Source organism: Cetorhinus maximus, chromosome 28 (assembly GCF_964194155.1).
Source record: "Cetorhinus maximus chromosome 28, sCetMax3.hap1.1, whole genome shotgun sequence".
Classification (NCBI taxonomy): Eukaryota; Metazoa; Chordata; class Chondrichthyes; order Lamniformes; family Cetorhinidae; genus Cetorhinus; species Cetorhinus maximus.
Genome location: NC_135906.1, coordinates 21361559 through 21384932, shown reverse-complemented (window position 1 = coordinate 21384932; position 23374 = coordinate 21361559). Strand labels below are relative to the sequence as shown.

Here is a 23374-nt window from a genome sequence, read left to right as displayed (position 1 = left end):
GGCATTTAAATTCAATTAAACCTGGGGTTGAAAGTGGGTCTCCGTGACGACCATCGTTGATGGTTCACTCAGGCCCTTCAGAGAAGTAAATCTGCCTGGGCTGCACCTGACCTTGCCAGCTATTAAATGACCTAGCCCACCAAGCCGCTCTGGAAAAGCCCCGCAACCCACCTGGGCTAAGGCGGCGGCTCACCGCAGGCTTCTCGAGGGCCGTGAGGGATGGGCCACAAACGCCGGCCTGGTCCGTGGTTGCCCACGTCCCGTGAGGGGATCCCAGCGACCGTCCTCGTCGAGTGGAAATGTCTTGCAGCATCACGTCAGCAAAGCCAATTGATTTACCGGATTGTATAGAAGGTTCCGAATGCCAAGTCAGAACCAATCCTTTCCCCGCACGGGAGAGTCATTCGAACGCGGAGGCAAATTGGATGAATTAGGGTGTGTCAGCAGCACTGTTTGTTTGACCGTTTTGGAGCCTCGTTTATGAAAATAATGGGCCACGAAAACAGCCTGGTTAATCTCTACGCTCGGCTATTCTGACTGAAAACCGGTTCACCCACCCCCCACCCCGTCCCCCACCCCGACTCGCCACCGGCTACAGCTTCGTATCGGGGTCAAAGGTCAAGAGGACCCCACGGCGACAAAACCGTGACTTGGGCCAGAATTTTACATTGATCGGGCGGGTGCTGCACGGCCGACACGAACGTGCGTGAAACCGCCAAACCCGCGCCGGGCGTGCGCCCTGACCCCATCGCGAACGCGGGCCGACATTTAAAGGGCCAATCAAGGCCATTAAAAACCCTCTTGTCCACGATTTTTACGTTGCCTGTGCGATTTTTGCACTCGTAGCACAGGCAAAACGGGCAGGCGGGCAGCCCGATTCTAATCAAACCTCACCCGAGGGCCGGATGAAATGTCCGGGATGAAATATAGTTTAAAAAAAACAGATGTCTGGGGATTGCTATTTTTTTGATTTTTTGCTGTCAGGTGTTTGAATGTGCGACACGGACACAGTTTGGTACATTTTTTTCCCCCGATGTTTAGTCTGTCCGGGTCTGCAGCTCCCTGAGGGCGACTCCCCAGCCTCCGGGGAGCTCGCTAGAGGCGCCCGCCCTCACCCTCACTTTTGTCAGCGCCCGCCCTCCCTCCCTCGGCAGAGCTGAACCTTTCCGGCCGTTAATTGACCAGCCAGCATGAAATCGCGTTCGGGGGGCCGACTGCGGGCAGGAGCGCGTTTGGCGTCCGCTTCCGAGCCCGAGCCAACCTGGAGCGCCCGTCAGGCGTGAAACTCAGGCCTCGGCCTACTAAATTTGAAAATGCTTCCAATGGTTGTTGATTATTCTTGAACGTAAGGACAGTGATGTTCGGGGCTTTATAACATAGTGAGGGCTGGTGTGTCGTGCAGCACCGACTAACGCTTCTCTCATCATGTCCGTCTCTGCAGGGTCCCCCTGGTTCCCCAGGTGCACGAGGTCCTCCGGGTGCTAACGGTGCCACTGTAAGTTATCTCATTCTCTCATTTCCCTTCTCAATGTTTCTTGAGGCTACACGTTGCCCAACTTGGCAAAAGAAAGGAGCATTGATTACGGCTCTGAGCTTTAGATGGGTCAAGTGTGGAACTCTCATGAAGTGTATCGTGGAGTTGGTGCCCACTGCCCTCTGTGGGTGGTTCACACACTCAGAGATGCGGGTAGTAGGTGAAGACGCGAGGCTGAAAGAAGAGGGGGAAGCCTATTGGGAAATGGTGGTTTGGCCTGGGTAAACCGTGTATTTAACGCTTATTTGTTTGAGGAAGAAGAGAAGACGGAGGGAGGTGAGGAGTTCCACAGCTTTGAAGGAGCTGAGAAAAGTGTAAGACAGGAAGGGGGTACAACTCCATGAAGAATATAGGAAGGACAGTGATCTGAAACTCTCCCCACCCTGAGCCCCCTACAACCTCACCATGAAGATGTTGAGATAATGGAAAAGTTCAAAACAGAGATTAACAGAGTTAGATAACGATAAAGGTCTAGAGGCTTATGGAACCAAGGCAGTTAGATTGAGTTAAGATAAGGATCAGCTACAATCTAATTGAATGGTATATCGGTCTGGAGGAGCTGAATGGCTGCCTTCTGTTCCGATGTTTCTATTCACTGTAAAGCTGGTGTGTATGGAGAAGTGTTTACATTCCTTTCCAGTCTAACTTATAGACTGGTGGATAATTAAGCTCCAGAGTGAGTCTCCCTGATATAGTCTCCTTCCTGGGAAATTCCAGTGTTTAGCTCGGCACTACTTAAAGAAAATAAGGACATAAGTAATAGGACCTGGAGTAGGCCATTTGGCCCTTCGAGCCTGCTCTGCCATTCAGCAAGATCACCGCCGATCTTCTCCCTCAGCTCCACCTTCTTGCATTATCCCTGTATCCCTCAGCACCTTTAGTACCCAAAAACCTAGCAACTTGCACCTTGAGTATACTCAATGACTGAGCATCCATAACTCTCCAGTAGAGAATTCCAAAGATTCACAACCCTCTGGGTGACGAAATTTCTCCTCCCCTCAGCCCTAAATCTTATTCTGAGACTGTGACCCCCGTGGTAAACTGGATTGTGTGTAAAAACACGCAGGAGAACTCCAAAACCTGCAACGCATTAATCCGCTATGTTTAATCGTCCAGTCCCACTTTGGCCTCTTGAGTGAAAAGGTTGAGAGTTCCAGTCCAGTTCCAGAGACTTGAGCACAATATCTAGGTTGACACGCTCCGTGCAGTGCTGAGGGAGTGCTGCACTATTGGAGGTGCCGTCTTTCAGATTAGGTGGAAAACTGAGAACCCCCCATCTCCCCCACTCAAGTGCACAATTACATGACGAGCTGGGGAGTTCTCCCCAGTGTCCTGGCCAGTATTTATCCCTTAGCCAACTTTCACTATAAACAGATGGTCTGGTCATTGTCACACTGTTGCTGTGGGAGCTTGCTGTGTGCAAGTTGACTGCCACGTTTCCTAAGTTACAGCCACATTTGGGAACATAGGAAATAGAAGCAAGAGAAGGCCATTCGGCCCCTCAAGCCTGCTCTGACATCTGGTCTTCCATCTCAATGCCATTTTCCCGCACTGCCTCCATAATCCCTGGATACCTTAAACATCTAGAAATCCAGCGATCTCTGTCTTGAACATACTCGATGACTGAGCCTCCACAGCCCTCAGGGGTTGAGAATTCTAAAGATTTACCACCCTCTGAGTGAAGAAATTGCTCCTCACCTCGGCCCTAAATGGCTGACTCTTTATCAGAACTTCAGTAGTACTGAATTGAACCGACAGCGCTTTGGGATGACCCGAGATGGTGAAAGACGCTATAGAAATGCAACTCTATCTTTCATCTACAACCAAACCCAACAAACTGAGGAAATAAATCCAGGGTCTTGTGTGTGTTTCCTCACCGCACCCTTGTGTGTAAGCGGCATTACGACTCTGGGTTTCTCACCAGGCGGCTGGGAGGGGACTGACAGACGGAGGCCAACTCCTTGAAATCTTTAACAAAAATACAAAAACACCTGGAAAAACTCAGCAGGTCTGGCAGCATCTGCGGAGAGGAACACAGTTAACGTTTCGAGTCCGCATGACTCTTCAACAGAACTAAGTAAAAATAGAAAAGGGGTGAAATATAAGCTAGTTGAAGGGGGGGGTGCGGTGGGACAGGTAGAGCTGGATAGAGGGCCAGTGATAGGTGGAGATAACCAAAAGATGTCACAGACAAAAGGACAAAGAGGTGTTGAAGCACATTCCTTTAGATAATATCACCACCTTCAACACCTCTTTGTCCTTTTGTCTGTGTCATCTTTTGGTTTTTTTTTTGCAAAAATATACTTTATTCATAAAATATCTTCAATCACATTCCAAACCATTTCAAAAACACCATTACAAGGGTACAATCTAGGTTAAACTTTTACAAATTGTATCACCAGGTGCATCAGTACAAACAATATTACAATCATTTACAGCCTTTCATTTTGAGCTGTACAGCCCGAGGGGCTCTAAACAGTTCCCAGTCTCTCGGTGCGCTGTGGCAGAAAGGTCTTAGACAGCGACCCTTCCCCATTGCGCCTTTGCGGCAGCTGCCCCAAGCTTTAGTGCGTCCCTCAGCACGTAGTCCTGGACTTTGGATTGTGCCAGTCCTCAACAATCGGTCGGGGACAACTCTTTGTGCTGGAAGGCCAACAAGTTTCGGGCAGACCAAAGCGCGTCTTTCACCGAGTTGATGATCCTCCAGCTGCAGTTGATGTTTGTCTCGGTGTGTGTCCCTGGGAACAGCCCGTAGAGCACAGAGTCCTGTGTCACAGAACTGCTCGGGATGAACCTCGACAGCAACCACTGCATCTCTCTCCAGACTTTCTTTGCAAAGGCACAATCCACAAGGAGGTGAACAACGGTCTCTTCCCCACCACAGCCACCTCGAGGGCAACGTGCAGAGGGGGTGAGACTCCTGGTGTGTAGGAAGGATCTGACGGGGAGGGCCTTTCTCACCACCAGCCAAGCCACGTCTTGGTGCTTGCCTATCACTGGCCCTCTATCCAGCTCTACCTATCCCACCCCCCCCCTTAAACCAGCTTATATTTCACCCCTTTTCTATTTTTACTTAGTTCTGTTGAAGAGTCATGCGGACTCAAAACGTTAACTGTGTTCCTCTCCGCCGATGCTGCCAGACCTGCTGAGTTTTTCCGGGTGTTTTTGTTTTTGTTTTGGATTTCCAGCATCCGCAGTTTTTTTGCTTTTATCCTTGAAATATTTTATTTGCATAATTACTGACTTTGTTTAGTCAACAGATTTTGCAGATCTCTTGAGGCACGGGGGAGTGTAACAGCAAACAACAGATGCTTCAGCAGAATGTGTGTGTGTGTGTGTGTGTGTGTGTGTGTGATCAGACAGAATTAACTGTATATATTCACCGTGCATTAAAGGAGGGTGACGGGGACCATTTCATGTTGCGAATTTGGCAGGCCCTCATCGCTCCAGCTTCTGAAACCCGCGGCAGGATTTCGCATTCTGACTTGGGGCCCTGGCATTTTGGGGTCCTGACCACCCCCCCCTGCCTCCGTGGCGTGTTGGGACCGTTTGCCCGCTTTAGCCTTGATCGGTCTCGTGGTGACCAGGAGGCACCCCTGCCACCCGGTTTAAGGATGGCTGGTGGCCTCTCGAAGCTGGAGGGGCCAACCCCCCTCCCACCCACCGACGCTGAGAGGGGGGCCCCCACAGGCCATCTGGGAAAATACCAGTCGGCCTCTAACCCGTTGCCTTATTTGGCCTGTTGATGACCTTAACTAGCTACCCACACTGTTTGCAAGCAGTCGCTGTTCTGTCCCGTCCCCACGGCCCAAGCCTCCCCCACAATGGCTCGGAACGATGCAGATAAGCTGGCATTGCCAGGCCCCTGGCGCAAAACTACACACCTTACCCGTCCAGCTTCCACCCCGTATCAGGGTGAAAATCCTGCTCCTCCTCCCACCCGAATTTCAGGTGGCTTCTCGTACTGTTCCTCACACGTTTCAAATAATTGTTCCCCTTTTCTCCCTCCTTGCCCGAAAGCGCTTGCTCCCTCCACGGTGCCGTTTGTACAGACAGTAGCAGCGCTCGAACAGGAACAGGGGTCGGCCCTCCTAGAACCAGGGGACATAGATTCAGGATAAGTGGCAGAAGGTGTAGGGGGGACATGAGGAAGAACTTTTTTACACAGAGGGTAGTGGGTATCTAGAATTCGCTGCCCAAGTTGGTGGTAGAGGCAGAAACTTTAAACTCTTTTTAAAAAGTACCTGGATCTGCACCTAAAGTGCTGTAAGCTGCAGGGCTATGGGCCGGGTGCAGGAAGATGGGATTAGAAAGGGCACCTGGGTATCCTCGGGCTGGCATGGACAAGATGGGCTGAATGGCCCCTTCTGTGCTGTCACTTTTCTATGGTTCATTGCCTGGAGCCTGTCCCATTATTTCGCTAGATCATGGACGACCTGCATCTCTACTCCAGTAACACGGCCTTGCTCTCTCTATCCCTGCATCCCCTTACCCAATGACAACTCGTCGATCTCGGCTTCGAAAGCTTCAATCGTCCCAGCGCCCTCATCTTTTACAGGGAGTCCGTGTCAAATTTCTACTGTCCTTTGTGTGAAAAGTGTCCCCTGATCTTCACACCCGTGTGGCCTGGTTCCGTAGTTAAGATTGTGCTCCCTGGTTCTGGATTCTTTCAATGGAATGAATTCCTCCTTTTATCAGTTGAAACATTTCCACCCACGGAAGCACAGAAGGAGGCCATTTGGCCCGTCGCGTGTGAGCCGAGTCTCCGAATGAGCAATTCACTTAGTGCCACTCCCCCCCCGCCTTCTTCCCCGTAGCCCTGCACATTCGTCCTTTTCAGATAATGATCCAATTCCCTCTTCAATCCCTCGATTGACCCCTGCCTCCACTGCACTCTCGGGCAGCGCTTTCCAGATCCCAACCGCTCGCTGTGTGAACAGATTTCTCCTCTTCTCGCTTATGCTTCTTTTGCCAATCACCTTTAGATCTGTGCCCTCTCATTCTTGACCCTGCCACCAATGGGAACCCCCCCTATCTACTCTGTTCAGACCCCTCATGATCTTGAAGACCTCTATCAAATCTCCTCTCCACCTTCTCTCCTCTAAGGAGAAGAGCCCCAGCTTCACCGATCTGTCTACGTAACTGAAGTTCCTCAGGCCTGGAGCCATTTTCCTCACCACCTGGAGATTCCCCTCCAAGCCACTCACCATCCTGACTTGGAAATATATCGGCCGTTCCTTCACTGTCGCTGGGTCAAAATCCTGGAACTCCCTCCCTAACAGCGCTGTGGGTGTACCTACACCACAGGGACTGCAGCGGTTCAAGAAGGCGGCTCACCACCACCTTCTCAAGGGCAACTAGAGACGGGCAATAAATGCTGGGCCCAGCCAGCGAAGCCCACACCCCCGTGAATGAATAAAAACTCCTCAAATCCTTTAAAACTCATGGGAAGACAAAGCCACCTTTATGAAATGTGTCTCCTCTCTCTCTGAGAATCCTATCCTCAACCAGTATTCCACATCACTGTAATTCCCAGTGGCAGTGAGAATCCCACCACTTCCCTTCCCACTTTCCCTGCCATTTTTTTTTTTCCACACTTGCCCTGCCCAGGGACTGAGGCCAGTTGTAGATCCCATGTTGGGAGTGACTTTATATGACTGCTTCCTGCTGGGGTCAAAGTCCTGGGACTCCCTACCTCACAGCACTGTGGGAGCACCGTCACCCTATGGACTGCACTGTCTCTAGGGCAAGCACTGTCGGGCAGTAAATGCCCAACTTGCCAGCGGATGCCAGCCTCATGAGAAACGCCACAAAGAAAAGTATTCCCCTGTGCCCAGTCCAAAACTCTCTCGTATCCAGTCGGAAATAGTGCAATCAAATCTATAATCAAAAGTCTAAAAAAGCAATCACGCCGTAAATCGGATACCCGGGGAACAGAATACCAAAGGAGCTGTTTCCATTCCGATCACTGAGAGCTGCAATTTTACCACACACTGATGGTGTGATGTGACTAGCATTTCATAACCTATGTGCTGTAAGTGACTGTTTCAATAAAAGAGGATTTCCTCTTGGGTTTCTTACCAGTGTGAGAGCCCAGCTAACAATATACTAGGGCCACAACGACCAAACCCAATGGCTCACTGATTCAGCCTTGAGTCAACTTAACACCTTACACAGTCTCAGGGAGCCTCAAAGCCAATAAAGCTCTTTTTGAGGTGTGGCTGCTGTTGTGATGTAGGAAACGCAGTGGCCAATTTGCGCACAGCAAGCTCCCACAAACAGCAACGTGAGAATGGCCAGATAGTCTGTTTTGGCGACGTTGGGTTGAGGGATAAATACTGGTCAAGACCCCAGAGAAAACTCTCCCGCTCTTCTTTGAAATAGTATTATCGGATCTCTTTATGTCTCCCAGAGAGTGGTCAATATTTTATCCTCCATCCGTCGCCTTAAACAAAAAACAGGTTATCTCGGCAATTGTTTCATTGCTGTTTATGGGAACTTGTGGTGCGGCAAATTAGCTGCTACATTTCCTACATTTCCATAGAGGCTGTGCTGCAAAAGTAATTCATTTGCTGTAAAGCACTTTAAGGTAACACAGGTGCTACAGAACAGCATGATCTTTGTCCCTGTCTATTGTAGACTGGTAATATTAGCCCTCTGTGGATAGAATATTGACTACAACAGCCCTGGGACATCAACACCTGATTCCTGACCCATGACCTGACACTATTTGGTGACCTTCCAGATGTTTTGGGGTCAATGGACCCCAGTTGGAAAATGTTCGCGTTGGTGTATAAAGGAATACTCTTCATTAACCAACATTGATCTTGGCTAATCTTCTCTTTGAAACCTTAACGCAACCTTGCATTCAAATTTTTTGTGGGCCAAAAACTTCACAGAGCTTAATCCCTCGAGGCGCGGGTAAGTAGATAGAATGTGGAACTGGCTACCACAGGGAGTAGTTGATGTGAATAGCATGGATTAAAGGGAAGCTAGGTATCCATGAGAGAAAGTAATCGAAGGTTATAATGAAAGGGTGAGATGAAGAAGAATGAGAGGAGGCTCATGTGGAACTCTAGAATGGACCAGTTGGGCTGAATGGCCTGTTTCTGTGTTGTGCATTCTATGTCATTTTTTGGGAAGACTCAAAGTGTTTTTGAGATCCTTTTCAAGAAAGAACATAGTCTCACTCAGCGACTGCTGGCCGGTTGGATATGTACTTGTGCTTTTCATTCATGCAGTTCCCCTTTTTTCAGGGATCTCAGTCTGCAGCCTGACGATTGTGAGAGTTAAAGGTCTAACAATCTTGAACCGAACTGTGCTGAGAGTTCAGCTTTCCTTTTTGTGTCTTCACAGGGCCCTCCAGGCCTCACAGGAGGCGTTGGCTCCCCAGGATCAGTGGGTGAAAAGGTGAGCGATTTTCCTTTTTGTCTGAGTACGGTTCATGGGACTTGACAAGTTCTGGTCAGCTGCTTGCTTGACACCTGGTGGTTGTAGAGCAGGGGGCAGGCGGTTGTGGGGAATGGTAGGGATGCAGTTTTGACAGAGCAGTATTTTTTACTGTGCTCAGTTTGGGTGCGGCGGGGTGGGGGAAGAAAACCTTGACATGTACCAACGGGCCTTCCGGCTAAAGACCTTAGTCTTCGCTCTCCCTGAGAGGCCATTTGGAGTCCTTGTTAAAAGCTGTATCTTTATATCTCCCAGAATTTCCAAACCCCTGAGGCGTTTCGATGGAACAAGTCAGGAGAGACTGTTTCACTCGCAGGAGGGTCGGTAACCAGAGGATGTAGATTTAAAATACTCAGTGAAGAAGTTTGGCAGGGGCGCAAGGGGGGTGCGTTGGGCAATGAGGAGAATTAACTTCACCCAGTAGATTGTTACGATCTGGAAGGCGCTGCCTGAAAGGGCAGTGCCGGCAGATTCAATAGCAACTGTCAAAAGGGAGTTGAGTGCGTACTGGAAGGGGAGAAAACTTACAGATCTCTGGGAAAAAGGGCAGCACAACTAATTGGATAGATCTTTCCAAGAGTCAGCAGGGTGAGGATGGGCTGAACAGCCTCCAGTTCTGTATCATTCCATGATCAGCGAATAGGGGTTATGGGAGGACCTGTGGAATATGGATGGAGAGACGAGAGCCCATACATAAAATGATTTATGGTCACATTTCCTCCTACCTAGATGACCAAGCTGAACTGTTTAACCCTGTTTTTGGTTCATCTCAATTCCCCTGCACATACGTCCTGTTGTAGTTGAGTACAAGTGAGTTATTAATACTCGTATCTGCTCAGAAGCTGGCATATTCATCAGTCAACATGATAAATTCCCAGATAGATGGTGTCAGAGACGAGGGGAGAACGGTTATCAATAAACACTGAGGATATTAGGGATTCACTGAAGCAGTGAGATGTCATGATTCGAGAGGGTAAATAATAGATTACTCTCACAGGAAAATTGGTAACAGTAGAGTATAAAAATCAGGATTTGGAAGCACAAAGGGAGAACGAATGTGAAGCCTTTGTGTGAAAAAGAAAATATAGAACACCATGGTGTTGAGGTAGAGTCGATCGCCAAGCTTAGCAGGAGGATAGAGAAACCGGTTGAAGGGCTATGGGCCCCAAGTGCTGGAAAATGGGATTAGAATAGATAGGGTGCTTGATGGCCAGCATGGACATGATGGGCCGAAGGGCCTGTTTCTGTGCTGTAGTACTGTATGACTGTATGACGTGAGGAGATATATTAAAGGGTGCAGAGAAGGAGCAGGGTGACAGAGCTGGTTATATATGTGAAAGGAGAATGGGGACAGGATCTGGAGGGGCGGTGATTCTTCTCAAGGTTAAATTGCCCCATTAGCAGCGCGGCCAATTCCGGAGGACATCAGACTGCTGCCGGAGCCCAAGAGCTTTATCCAAGCAAGAATCAGCGTGTTGAAGAGAAAAGCTATGCAAAGCCCTGGTCAGAGCACACCTGGAGAGCTCTGTTCAGTTCTGGCACCACACCTCATGGGGGGAGTGCAGCATCGGTTTACCAGAATGCTACCTGCACTCCCAACTGTTAACTGAGGAGCGATCACACAAACTAGGGTTGGAATTCAGCAGGTTGAAGGGTGATTTGATTAAGGGCAGCAAATAGGGCAGATAGATAGAAACTCTTTCCACTGTTTGGGGAGTCTGGGACGGAGGGGATGTGGCCTAAACATTCGAGCCAGGCCTGTGTGTGTGTGAAGAAGGTTTTCCTATCCTCACTCCCGAGAGTGAGGCTTGGAGCTCTTCTGCAAATGGCAATTGGTGTTGGGTCAATTATTAATTTTCAATCTGAGATCGATAGATTATTTTGTTAACCAGAGGTGTTAAGAGATGAGGAGGAAAAGGTGGGTATGTGGAGGGAGGTCTCACTGAAGAGGCTAGTTTCTACGCTCCTGTGTTCCTAAAGCATGGAGCAAGACAGGGATTGGAATCCACGGCTTTGAGGTTGAGGAAACGCTGGGAAATACGTAATTAAGGGAGGGGAGGAAGGCTTTGAGATCCACAAAAATCTCTTTCCGATTGCAGCTTTGTGGCACAGCTTGGGGAGAAGTCCTTCGGCCTTGGCTTGCGCCATTCCCCGGAGAGTCACCTCACGTCTCATGTTCTATAGGCTTAGTTGCGTCAGTCCTGTAACTATGTGCTGCGCCGGATACGGTTTTGGTTGAGAGAAGCTCAACTCTGTGTAAATATTGTGTTTGACCTTCCCGACAGGGAGAGAGGGGAGACGCTGGGGACCCTGGCTCACCTGGAGAGCCAGGTATCGCTGTGAGTATCCTGCATCAACAGAGCAAGAACAACCCTATTGCATTCAGAACCAAGGAAGCTGCCATTGTCTAAGACAAAATCTTATCACAGGTTGTAAAGATCCATAGCATAAACATCAATTTGAAAAAAAAACCTGTCTTTAGTTGAAGCCCCACTGAAGATGTGTGTGTGTCTGTGTGTCTGTGTGTGTGTGTCTGTGTGTGTGTCTGTGTGTCTGTGTGTGTGTCTGTGTGTGTGTGTGTGTGTGTGTGTGCCTGTATGTGTGTGTGCCTGTATGTGTGTGTGTCTGTGTTTGTGTGTGTGTCTGTGTGTGTGTGTGTCTGTGTGTGTGTGTGTCTGTGTGTGTATGTGTGTCTGTGTGTGTGTGTGTGTGTGTGTATGTGTGTCTGTGTGTGTGTATGTGTGTATGTGTGTCTGTGTGTGTGTATGTGTGTCTGTGTGTGTGTCTGTGTGTGTGTGTGTGTGTGTGTGTTCCAATCTCCCTCACTCCTGAATTGCCCATCTCAGCCAAGCTACTAACTGCTGATTGTCTGATGATTTGGGGCACTGTTGACCCTCACCTGAAGGAGCAAGTCCGCAAAATTTTGCATCAACTTGCAGTAAAGCACTCGTCTCCCCCCATGTGGTCACTCCTGGTCTGGTGCCGGAGAGAGAATTTTTTTCTTTATTCTTTCATGGGATGTGGGTGTCGCTGGCGAGGCCAGCATTTGTTGCCCATCCCTAATTGCCCCTTGAACTGAGTGGCTTGCTCGGCCATTCTAGAGGGCAGTTAAGAGTCAACCACATTGTTGTGGGTCTGGAGTCACACGTAGGCCCAGACCAGGTAAGGACGGCAGATTTCCTTCCCTAAAGGACATTGGTGAACCAGATAGGGTTTTTAGCACAATCGATGACAGTTTCATGGTCACCGTTACTGAGATTAGCTTTCTAATTCCAGATTTTATTAAAATAAAAGCAAAATACTGCGGACACTGGAAATCTGAAATAAAAACAGAAAATGCTGGAAAAAAACTCAGCAGGTCTGGCAGCGTCTGTGGAGAGAGAAACAGAGTTAATGTTTGCAGCCCGAAGAAAAGTCGTACGGCATTCAAAATGTTAACTCTGTTTCTCTCTCCACAGATGCTGCCAGACCTGCTGAGTTTCACCAGCATTTTCTGTTTCTATTCCAGATTTTATTAATTGGGTTTAAATTCCACCAGCAGCCATGGTGGGATTTGAACCCGCGTTCCCAGAGCGTTAGCCTGGGGGCCTCTGGATTACTGGTCCAGTTGACATTACCACCATCTTCCCCCTAAATGCCACACGAATGCAGCAGGAGGTATTGGACTGAGGCCGGAGTGAAGGGTTGATGCTCAGATGGAGCAAGGGGAATCTCTCTCTGTATCTGATCTGCACCATATGTGCCCTGGGAGATCTTGACACTGACATACGAATAGATAAATGACCATTCAGCCCATCAAGCCAGAAACTTGATTCAGGGGCTGCATGGAATCATCAAGCAGACCTGCTGGTGTGAGAACATCAGAGTGCTTGGCTATAAATACATGGTTTCTCAATGGTTCCCATTTTGCTGCAGTTTCCTTCTAGCGAGGTCCTTGCTATAAAGGCTTTGCATACAAGTCAAATTCCAAAGTGAAATTCCAAATTCCAAGTGAAATTCCAAAGAAATGAGAATATGGTTTGGAAATTCCAAAGTGAAATTCCAAATTCCAAGTGAAATTCCAAAGTGAAATTCCAAATTCCAAAGTGAAATTCCAAATTCCAAGTGAAATTCCAAAGAAATGAGAATATGGTTTGGAAATTCGTGCCGAGCTTGAAATGATTTGTTTTTAAAATATCTTCCCTTACCTAAGGGCCCGAAAGGCGAACTCGGTGAGAAAGGTGATTCGGGCGCCTCGGGTGCAGCGGGACCGGCAGGGGTCAAAGGTCCTCCAGGTGAAGATGGAGCCAAGGGCAACGTGGTAAGTTGATCAGCCTCTGTCTGTGTGCGGGCGGTTGGTGCAGGTTCTTCCCGGCCAGGCCGTGGCTTTATCGCTGAGCCCTGGCGGGAGTGCGACAAGGGTAAAGTGCCACTCGATACTTTACAGCCTTCTGGACGCAACATTGGGTTCAACAACTTCAGACCGTGAACCCTGTCCTCCGTTTTGATTTGGGTTTTTTAGTGTCAGCTGCCAGTCTGTACCTTGTTTCCATGTTTTTGCTTTCAGACCGAACTCCCCTTTATGCTTTATTAGCGCTTACCAGTGTTTTGTTTCTTTACTACAACCATTACCGCCCCCTTTCATAAGATCATAAGACACAGGAGCAGAAATTAGGCCAATCGGCCCATCGAGTCTGCTCCGCCGTTCAATCATGGCTGATAAGTTTCTCAACCCCATTCTCCCGCCTTCTCCCCGTAACCTTTGACCCCCTTACCAATCCTTTTACCTTTTGTTCCGAGACATCTTTGCTATTTAATCTCTCCCACCTTCTAGCCTATCCCCAACCTTCGCTTTTGTACTACCTGACCCTCTCCCCTTTTCAAGAGTGTAAAACCCATCACGTTTCTATCTCTTCGTTTCTGAAGAAGAGCCATATTGGACTTGAAATGTTAACCCTGTTTCCCTATCCACAGATGCTGCCAGACCTGCTGAGTTTTTTTTCCAGCACTCTGTTTTCATCTCACTAGACTGGTTCCTGAGATAATGGGCTTATCCGATGAGGAGAGGTTGAGCAGACCGGGCCTATATTCCTTGGGAGTTTGGATGAATGAGAGATGATGCCATCGAAACATATAAAATTCTTAAGGGACTTGACCGTGTGGATGCTGGAAGGGGAAATCCCCTGACTGAGGAATCTGGAACATAGAGGCTCACTCTCAGGATAAGGAATCATTTAGGATTGAGATGAGGAGAAAGATGGTGAATCTTTGGGACTGTCTGCCTCAACGAGTTGTGGGTACTCAGTCATTGAGCATTTCCAAGACTGAGATTGCGAGATATTTGGACGCTGAGGGAAATTAAGAGATACAGGGATAGTGCAGGAGGTGAAGTTGAGGTAGAAGATCGGTCATGATCTTGTTGGATAGTAGAACAGACTCAAAGGCCTAAATGACCTAATCCAACTCAATGTTTCTTATGTCCTTGTTCCAACTTGCATTAATATAGCGCCTTTAGCGTAGTGAACCATCCAAAGTGCTTCACAGGAGTGTTATCAGTGTCTGGAATTTGCTGCCAGAGGAGGTGGTGGAAGCAGGTATGATAGTGGTATTTAAGGGGCAGCTTGACAAATACATGAATAGGATGGGAATAGAGGGATACGGACCCCGGAAGTGCAAAATGTTTTAGTTGACGGGCAATATGATCGGCGCAGGGTTGGAGGGCCGAAGGGCCTGTTCCTGTGCTGTACTTTTCTTTGTTCTAAAACTGACACCTGGTCACATGAGATATTCAGACAGGTGAACAAAAGTCGGTCAAAGAGGTTGGTTTTAAGGGGTGAGAAAGGAGGAGAGAGGGAGAGAGAGGCGGAGAGGTTTACGGAGGGAATTCCAGAGCTCGGGCCCCAGCTGAAGGCACAGCTACCGATAGTGAATTGGTTAAAATCGAAGAGGATGCTCAAGAGGCTGGAATTGGAGGAGCTCGGAGATCTCGGAGGTTTGTGGAGCTGGGGGAGATTACCGGGATGGGGAGAGTCCGATGCCTTGGAGGGCTTTAAAAACCAACTTGAGAATTTTATAATCGAGGTATTTCCGGATTGTCAACAGTGGGTCCGGGTGATGGGTGAACAGGACTTGGTACGAATCAAGTGTGACTAGAGAAGAGTTTACTGAGAAATAGTAGACATTTATGTTAAAAATGTGATTCCGAAAAGTAGTGTTCGATTTTATGCAGAGATAACTACCCTAAGTGTAAAATGTAATAGTAAATCATTGTTGCGTTCTAGAGTATCACAGCTAGGCCTATTTCCTGCATAATCTAAAAGTTACTATTGTCTAATGCTCGCTGTCATCCTCCATCTCTATTTTGGTCCTCAGGGTCCAGCTGGTTTTCCTGGTGATCCCGGTCCTTCAGGCGAGCCCGGTACTCCGGTAAGACACGAAACCTCAGCATGGCCCTCCTGGAACTTTAATCACAAGTCAGTGAGGCACCTAAGGTGCCATACGCGCGACTGGCTAAATTGTGGGGCGGGTTTATTCAGCCGCTTTTATTCCCCCCCACACCCCCCCCAACCTGTCTTTGGTTTTCCTTTTAGCTCATTGAGTAAAAAAAATCTCCTCACTGACCCCCTTTGGTTTGTTTTTGCATGTACCTTAACTCATTGTTGCTATGACAATCAAACATATCTCGATTTTTATCTTAGGGTACCGATGGCGGAGTCGGTGAGAAAGGCAGCCTTGGGGATTCCGGCCGACCGGTAGGTTTTTCACAGTCCAGGTGAAACTATGCAAGCGTCAAAAATTGCTGAGAAATTGTCTTACGAGTATTTTTATAGTTTTAAACTCCCCACTTGAGTTCGGGGTCTAGATGAGGTTTCTTTAGGGTTTGCCTGTTTCCCTAAGAATGTTACTGTAGACTGTTATTGGTTAGAAACCATTCTTGTTTATTTACAGATCTATATAAATCTCAGTACTCTCCACGAGGTTGTGCTTCTCCTCCCCACCAGATCTCAGTCTCTTAGTCGTGTGACGTTGCACCATAGTTATATCGGTAGTTACATCAGTATCAGGTGTTCCTGATGTTAATCTTCACTCTACATCTTCCCCACCCAAGTCTTTATCCCAATATATACAAAAATCCTACACTCACTCCCCACTAATCATGGAGGGTTTGTTTCTTTCTTTTTATTCATTCACGGGATGTGGGTTTCGCTGGCTGGGTCAGCACTTACTGCCCATCACGTGGTGGGTGAGCTGCCTTCTTGAACCGCTGCAGTCCATGTGGTGTAGGTACACCCACAGTGCTGTTAGGGAAGGGAGCTCCAGGATTTTGACCCAGCGACAGTGAAGGAACGGCGATACATTTCCCAGTCTGGATGGTGAGTGACTAACTAGTTGACACCATGGGAATAACCGGGTACCAATCACCATGGTTTCTCCTTACACTAGAGTGTAAGATGGCCTCATCATGATAGGGAAGGGAAGAGTAACAGAGCTCTGAGGCTGGCCAGCAGCTGGGCTTTTAAGCTTTAATCGCCACTTACGAAATGCTTTATTGCTTCAAACTGTGATGTGACAGGGATAGAGAAACATCTAGGCCCAGGACATGTAGTCCATTTCTATCTGGACACAAGTCCATAGAAAAGAAAATCTTACTCTCTCGTGCTCCCGGATAGTCACCCGCTTTGCTCATGAATACCTGACATGTCCTGAGTCCTATCTCTTTGTAATTACCCGTTACCATCTACGCAATCTCCTAATTGGTGTGAAATGCAAACCTGGGTATACAGGTATTAGTTCCTTCATTAATGTCTGTGGTTATAAAGAGAGAGATTTTCCTTAATTCAGGGCTTTTTCGTGAATCCATGGCTTTTCGAAGCACTTAACTACCAGTGGAGTACTTTTGAAGTGTAGTTTTGAAGTGTTGTAAAGTAGGGAAAACATTTCCTTTATTCCCCATTCTCTGTGCCCTAACTCCCGATCAATCACTCAACTGTTAGCTCAACAATCCTAGTAATGCGTGAATGGAAATCATAGCAACACAGCAGCCAGTTTTTTGTTCATCCGGCTAATTGCATGTTCTCAAAGCTGGCAAAAAGGAGGAATCTATGTAATGTTCCTTTTTTGGATTTGCAGGGCCCAGCCGGTGCGTCTGGTGAACCAGGTCCCCCTGGATCTCCTGGAAAGAGAGTAAGTACTGGTGAATAATGAAGAAGGACTTACATTTACATAGAGCCTTTCATGACCTTGGGATGGCCCATAGGAAATAGGAGCCAGAATAGGCCATTCAGCCCCGTGAACCTGCTCCACCATTCAACTAGGTCATGGCTGATCTCCCTTAACACCATTTTCCCACACTATCCCCATATCCCTTGATATCTAGAAATCTTATCAATCTCGGTCCTGAACATGCTCAATGACTGAGCCTCCACAGCCCTCTGGGAACCAAAGTGCTTTACTGCCCATGTGGTACTTTTGAAGTGTTGGAATGTGGGCAACATGGATCCCACAATCAGCAACGAGGTAATGACCAGAGAAAGACTACAGAAAGCGGCAGCACAGAGGGATTTGGGGGTCCTCGTGCATGAATCACAAAAAGCTAACATACAAGTTCAGCTGGTAATAGGGAAGGTAAATGGAATGTTGGCCTTTATTTCAAAAGGAATGGAGTATAAAAATAGGGAAGTCTTGCTAAAACTATACAAGGCACTAGTTAGACCACACCTAGAATACTGGGAACAGTTTTGGTCCCCTTGTCTAAGGGGAGATATACTGGCATTGGAGGCAGTCCAGAGAAGGTTCACTAGGTTGATCCCGAGTATGGAGGGATTTTCTCTTGAGGAGAGGTTGAGTAGGTTGGGCCTGTACTCATTGGAATTTAGAAGAATGAGAGGCGACCTTATTGAAACATTATAAGATTCTTAGGGGGCTTGACAGGGTAGATGCTGAGAGGTTGTTTCCCCATGTGGGAGAGTCTAGGACCAGAGGGCATAACCTCAGAGTAAGGGGTTGCCCATTTAAAACAGAGATGAGGAGGAATTTCTTCTGAGGGTGGTGAATCTGTGGGATTCTTTACCGCAGAGGGCTGTGGAGGCTGGGTTGTTAAGTACATTCAAGGCTGAGATAGACAGATTTTTAATCAGTAAGGGAATCAAGGGTTAGGGGGAAAAGGCAGGAAAGTGGAGTTGAGGATTATCAGATTGGCCATGATCTCATTGAATGGTGGAGCAGACTCGATGGGCTGAATAGCCTACTTCTGCTCCTATATCTTATGGTCTTATAGATATTCTGTTTAGGTGAAGTTGCCAAGGACACCAGGCAGAACTCCCCTGCCCTTCAAAATAATGCTGTGGGATCTGTTACATCCTCCTGGAAAGGGCAGACGAGCCTCGGCTTATTGACTTATCTGAAAGACGGCACCACTGACAGCGCAGCACTCCTTCAGTACAGCTGTGGGAGTGTCAGCCTGGGCTCTCTGCTCCCTGATGTGCCATCCCTGATTGGGAGCAGTTTTTAAGTCTCGTTTTACGCTATCAAAGTAGTTCTTTTGCTGGTTGTGCGTCATTTAGGCCATGGGGTTGATTTTTCAGAAAACTACATAACCATATTACATTACATCCTACTTACATAAGGACAATTACATGAGGTTACTCTGAACTTTATAAACTGCTGTGTGCGTGCAAACCTTGTACAATTAATGCAACTTCACGTTTGCAAGCTTGAGAGCTGCCAAAGGCCTTTCCTGATGTCAGCAGACACCAGGGTTGGCCAGCACACATTACTGGGGGAGTCTGTGGCATAGTGGGTATTGTCACTGGACTAGTATTCCAGAGACCCAGGGTAATGCTGCGGGGACCTGGGTTCGAATCCCACCAAAGTATGACAACCGCAAAACCATTGTCCACTGTTGTTAAAAACCCATCTGGTTCACTAATGTCCCTTTAGGGAAGGAAATCTGCCGTCCTTACCTGGTCTGGGCCTACATGTGACCAGACCCACAGCAATGTGGTTGACTCTTAACTGCCCCTGATAAAGGGCAATTAGGGATGGGCAATAAATGCTGGCCTGGCCAGCGACGCCCAAACCCTAAGCACAAATTTTTTTCTAAATGACCCTCAAAGAGAGGTTAAGGGGTCTGATGACTCGTGTGGATCGAACAAGTCCTGCTGAGGGCTCCCATATAGGACCACCCTTCTCATCAACATTTGGTATTCCTGGTAACATCGGCACCAAATATATGCTCTTCATGTTTTAGAAACCCTGCTGTAAAGTGAAGCAGGATGTGTGTCTGTTAGTTACATTAACCTCCACTTGGTCCAGCATTGAGCATCATGGTGTGTAGCTTGTGTTGCTCACGGGCCCCTCTTAGAACCAGAGAAACGTTACGAAGCAGAAAGAGGCCATTCGGCCCATAGTGTCTGCACCGGCCAGAAAACGAGAAAAAGGGAAACTAGCCGCTCATTTTTAATCCCACTTTCCAGTACCCGGCCACGTAGCCTTACAGGCTACAGCCCTTCAGATGCAGATCCAGGCACCTTTTTAAATGAGTTGAGCGTTTCAGCCTCAACCACCAACTTAGGCAGTGAATTCCAGATGCCCACCACCCTCTGGGTGAAAATGTTTCTCCTCACGTCCCTTCTAATCCTTCACCCAATCACCGTAAATCTATAGCCGCCCCCCCCCCCGCCCCCCTGGTAATTGACCCCTCAGCTAGGGGAAAGCAGTACTCTTCGCATCCTGACCAACATTCCTTCCTTTCCCACTTTCGCCAACCAAATAAACTGAGTCAAGACTGTTCATTTCCTTGCCATATGTTGAACGAAAATGTAACTTTTTGGAGAGGTTCCTTGGCAAATGGGATAAAATGGAAATTTTCACATCACCTTCTCAAAGTGTTTCAGCGCCAATGAATCGCGTTTGAAGTGTTGGCGTTTGATGTAGCAGAGTGCAGAATGGCAGCCAAGATACACCACGAGTAATACACCGGGTAAATCACTGGGGGGGGGATGTTTTAGTGATGCTTCAGCGGCAAATGTTTCCTTAAAGGTGACTAACCTTTGGCCACAAACTTTAACATCACAGGAAAGTCAATGAAACTATGGAATGCAACCTCTAAAGGCCTGATGACAATCCCAGAAAATACCACGAAAGAAGTGTGATTTATCCAGCCACCCTAGCTCCGAGCCTGACAGTATTCCTCAGAGTCGCTTGACATCCTATTTCCTTTGGTAGTCATTGAACGGTCTATATTTTTGCCACTTTAGATCTGGCTAATGCAATGTTGACATCCAAGAGCAGGCTCTTGTGGAATCCACTGCATCATTTTCTTTTGTCACAAACAGCGCCACATAAAGGGAAGAGTTTTGTAAATCGCCATGCTACCAAAAGCAGTGACTGAAGCTTAAATGAATTTAATTAACTGCTTAGTTCTCAGCGCAGTTCACACGGTCCATATACAGCAAAAAAATCTGCAAATTGAAGCGTTTTCTTGGAAGGGGTTTGGATGGGACTTCAATACAGATACATCACAGTGACAGCCTATATACAAGGTCCCTGCCCTTCTGAGTATGAGGCTGGTGAAACACTGCAATTCGTTTTGTGCACTGTAATTAATTGCACTCAATTCGCATGCGTCAAATACTGGAACTCGAGGTGATGGCACTGTCACGCTGTGTGACCACGAGGCCCCACTCTGCGACTTGGCCTGTCACTTCTGAATCATTGAATGATTTTAGAAGCTCACTGGTTTCACACGCGGCTTCTCTCTTTTCCAGGGGCCGCATGGACCTCCAGGGCCAGAGGGTCGAGAGGGTCTCAAGGGTTCGAAGGTATGACCTCTTTGTTTTTTTTTTGGAAAAATAACCATGACTTAATACGAATTACAGCAATTGTTAACTTTGCTCAGGGCCCATTCCATGAGTGCTGGTCGGTCTGCTCTGAGGCACCCCACACAGGGAGTCTGATAGTGAGCGTCGATGGGCTATCTGACCTGGGGATTGCATTGCTGATGAATACAAACTGTCCATCAGCTCTCACCTTCCACTCCACTGGTATGGCTGTCAGAATGAGAAACGTGGATATTTCCCTTGGGAGCGTTGTGGCAAGTAATCGTGACTTTACACCTCTGGCGATGAGGACTGGGATGGCCCCAAGTGTAACAGCCGCTCCCCGTTCCCAAAGCAGCCTCCCTGTAACCCATGGGACTTAAATCGGGAAACCGAGCACGGCGGGAATCGGGACATCCTTTTGTAACTCCCTCTGGCGTGGACTCGATCAGCTGAATGGTCTCCTTCTGTGCCACTATGACTCCATGTCAATAGTGTCCACCTCGTTATGACCCTTTGGGATTCTATCCTGTGGGATAAATGGGAAGGGGTTTGATATATCTGAATTGGATGTAGTGCAATATTCAGTTTAATTAGTGACCTCTCCAAAATCGCACTGCTAGAACTCACGTTTAGTCTCAAAATGGGCAGAATTTGATTTTTTTAAACATTTACATTTCCTATGTTAAAATTTCCTGCATGCTTCTGAGCACTAAAAATAAAATTCTAATGTAGCTCACAGGGAATTGCCAGCACTGACAAAAGCTGCTAAAACCAATTTTGGACTTTCCACTCACTGGGTCTCTGGGGGGACATGACAGATTGTCTGTAATTCTGCATTTAAAATGTCATTTATTTCAAGAGACATTTTCACAGTGCTTGACTTTTTGGAAAAAAAAAACTTATTCTCGAGATGTGAGCGTCGCTGGCCGGGCCCAGCATTTATTGCCCATCACTAATTGCCCTTGAGAAGGTGGTGTGGGTGAGCTGCCTTCTTGAACCGCTGCAGTCCATGTGGTGTAGGTACACCCACCGTGCTGTTAGGGAGGGGGGTGGTTCCAGGATTTTGACCCAGCGACAGTGAAGGAACGGCCAATATATTTCCAAGTCAGGATGGTGAGTGGCTTGGAGGGGAACTTCCAGGCGGTGGTGTTCCCATGTGTCTGCTGCCCTTGTCCTTCCAGACAGGTTTGGAAGGTGCAGTTCCATTGACTTAACAGAAAAGATTCTTAACTCAATCATGCGGTGAAAAAACTGCCTTTTAAAGTGCACTCTTTACAACCACAGCAGTCTGTATATTTACTGGAAAACTCCATGTGGCCTTGTCGTTTGTCACTAGGGCTCACCTGGGCGAGACGGCCCACCAGGCAGGACTGGGCCTGTGGGCCCACAAGGGTCACCAGGCAACTCCGGACCTGAAGGCCTCAGAGGGATACCTGGCCCTGCAGTAAGTAGAGGAAGCAAAGAAAATTCTATCGTTATGCGTTAATTGCAAACTGTACCCACTGCGTCGAGTATCAATGAATGACCCCTTCCAATGTCTTTTCTTCCAAAACAGGGAGAACAAGGGCTTACCGGACCACCTGGCCAGTCTGGCCCCCCAGGCCCAATGGTAAGATAGGAACAACTTCTCAAGCCTGTGCTGCCACTCAGTGTCACCATAGCTGATCTGTACCTTAACTCCATCCACCTGCCCTTGGCTCTATATTCTGCTATACCCTCGGCGAGCAAACTTCTATTCAATCCCACCATTAAAATTATGAATTCGTCTAGTACCTCCTGCTTTTTGTAGGAGAGGGTTCCACACTTCGACCCCACCCTCCTTAGTGTGAAGAGGTATTTCCTAATCTTCTCTCCTGAATGGCCCTGATTTTTTTCCCCCTTGTCCCAGTCATGGGGGAGATGGTGGTGCCATGGTAACGTCACTGGGCTAGTAATCCAGAGGCCCAGGCTAATGCCCACGGCAACTGGTGGATTTTAAATTCAGTTAATAAAAACCGGAAATTAGCCTCAGTAATGGTGACCATGACAACTATCATCAATTCTTGGGAAGACTCATCTCGTTCACAAACGCCCTTTAGGGAAGGAAATCTGCCGTCCTTACCTGGTCTGGGCCTACATGTGACCCCAGGCCCACAGCAATGCGGTTGACCCTAACTGCCCTCTTGAAATGGCCGAGCAAGACACTCAGTTCAAGGGCAATTAGGGATGGGCAACAAATGCTGGCCTCGCCAGCGACGCCCACATCCCATGAAAGGGTAAATAAAGCTCCCCCATCAGCACAAAAGGTTTCAGTCTACCCTAAAAATTCCTCTCAAAATCCTAAACATCCCTTAACCCCATAATCCCTAGTGGGACAGTCCTCCCAGGGCCAGTATATTCTTTATTCTTTCCTGATGTGGCCGTAACATGTGGGCCAGGCCGGGTAAGGACGGCAGATTTCCTTCCCTAAAGGACGTTCGTGAACCAGGTGGGTTTTTACGACAATCGATGAGAGCTGTCTGAGACTGAGAGCGGCTTTGTATTCCAAATTTTAGTCATTGAATTTAAATTCTGCCAGCTGTCTTGTGGTGGGGTTTGAACCCGTGTCCCC

The 23374-nt window shown here is 47.9% G+C and overlaps 1 protein-coding gene across 1 annotated transcript in view; it reads left to right on the top strand.

The window, feature by feature from the left end:
- The window catches only part of LOC144668908 (uncharacterized), a 253801-nt gene that overhangs the window by 206613 nt on the left and 23814 nt on the right, over positions 1 to 23374 (top strand). The window contains exons 48-57 of the mRNA XM_078531379.1: positions 1442 to 1495; positions 8891 to 8944; positions 11269 to 11322; positions 13176 to 13283; positions 15335 to 15388; positions 15661 to 15714; positions 17093 to 17146; positions 20731 to 20784; positions 22121 to 22228; positions 22340 to 22393. Of these exons, the coding sequence (XP_078387505.1) occupies positions 1442 to 1495; positions 8891 to 8944; positions 11269 to 11322; positions 13176 to 13283; positions 15335 to 15388; positions 15661 to 15714; positions 17093 to 17146; positions 20731 to 20784; positions 22121 to 22228; positions 22340 to 22393 (648 nt within the window). The remainder of the gene's footprint in view (positions 1 to 1441; positions 1496 to 8890; positions 8945 to 11268; positions 11323 to 13175; positions 13284 to 15334; positions 15389 to 15660; positions 15715 to 17092; positions 17147 to 20730; positions 20785 to 22120; positions 22229 to 22339; positions 22394 to 23374) is intronic.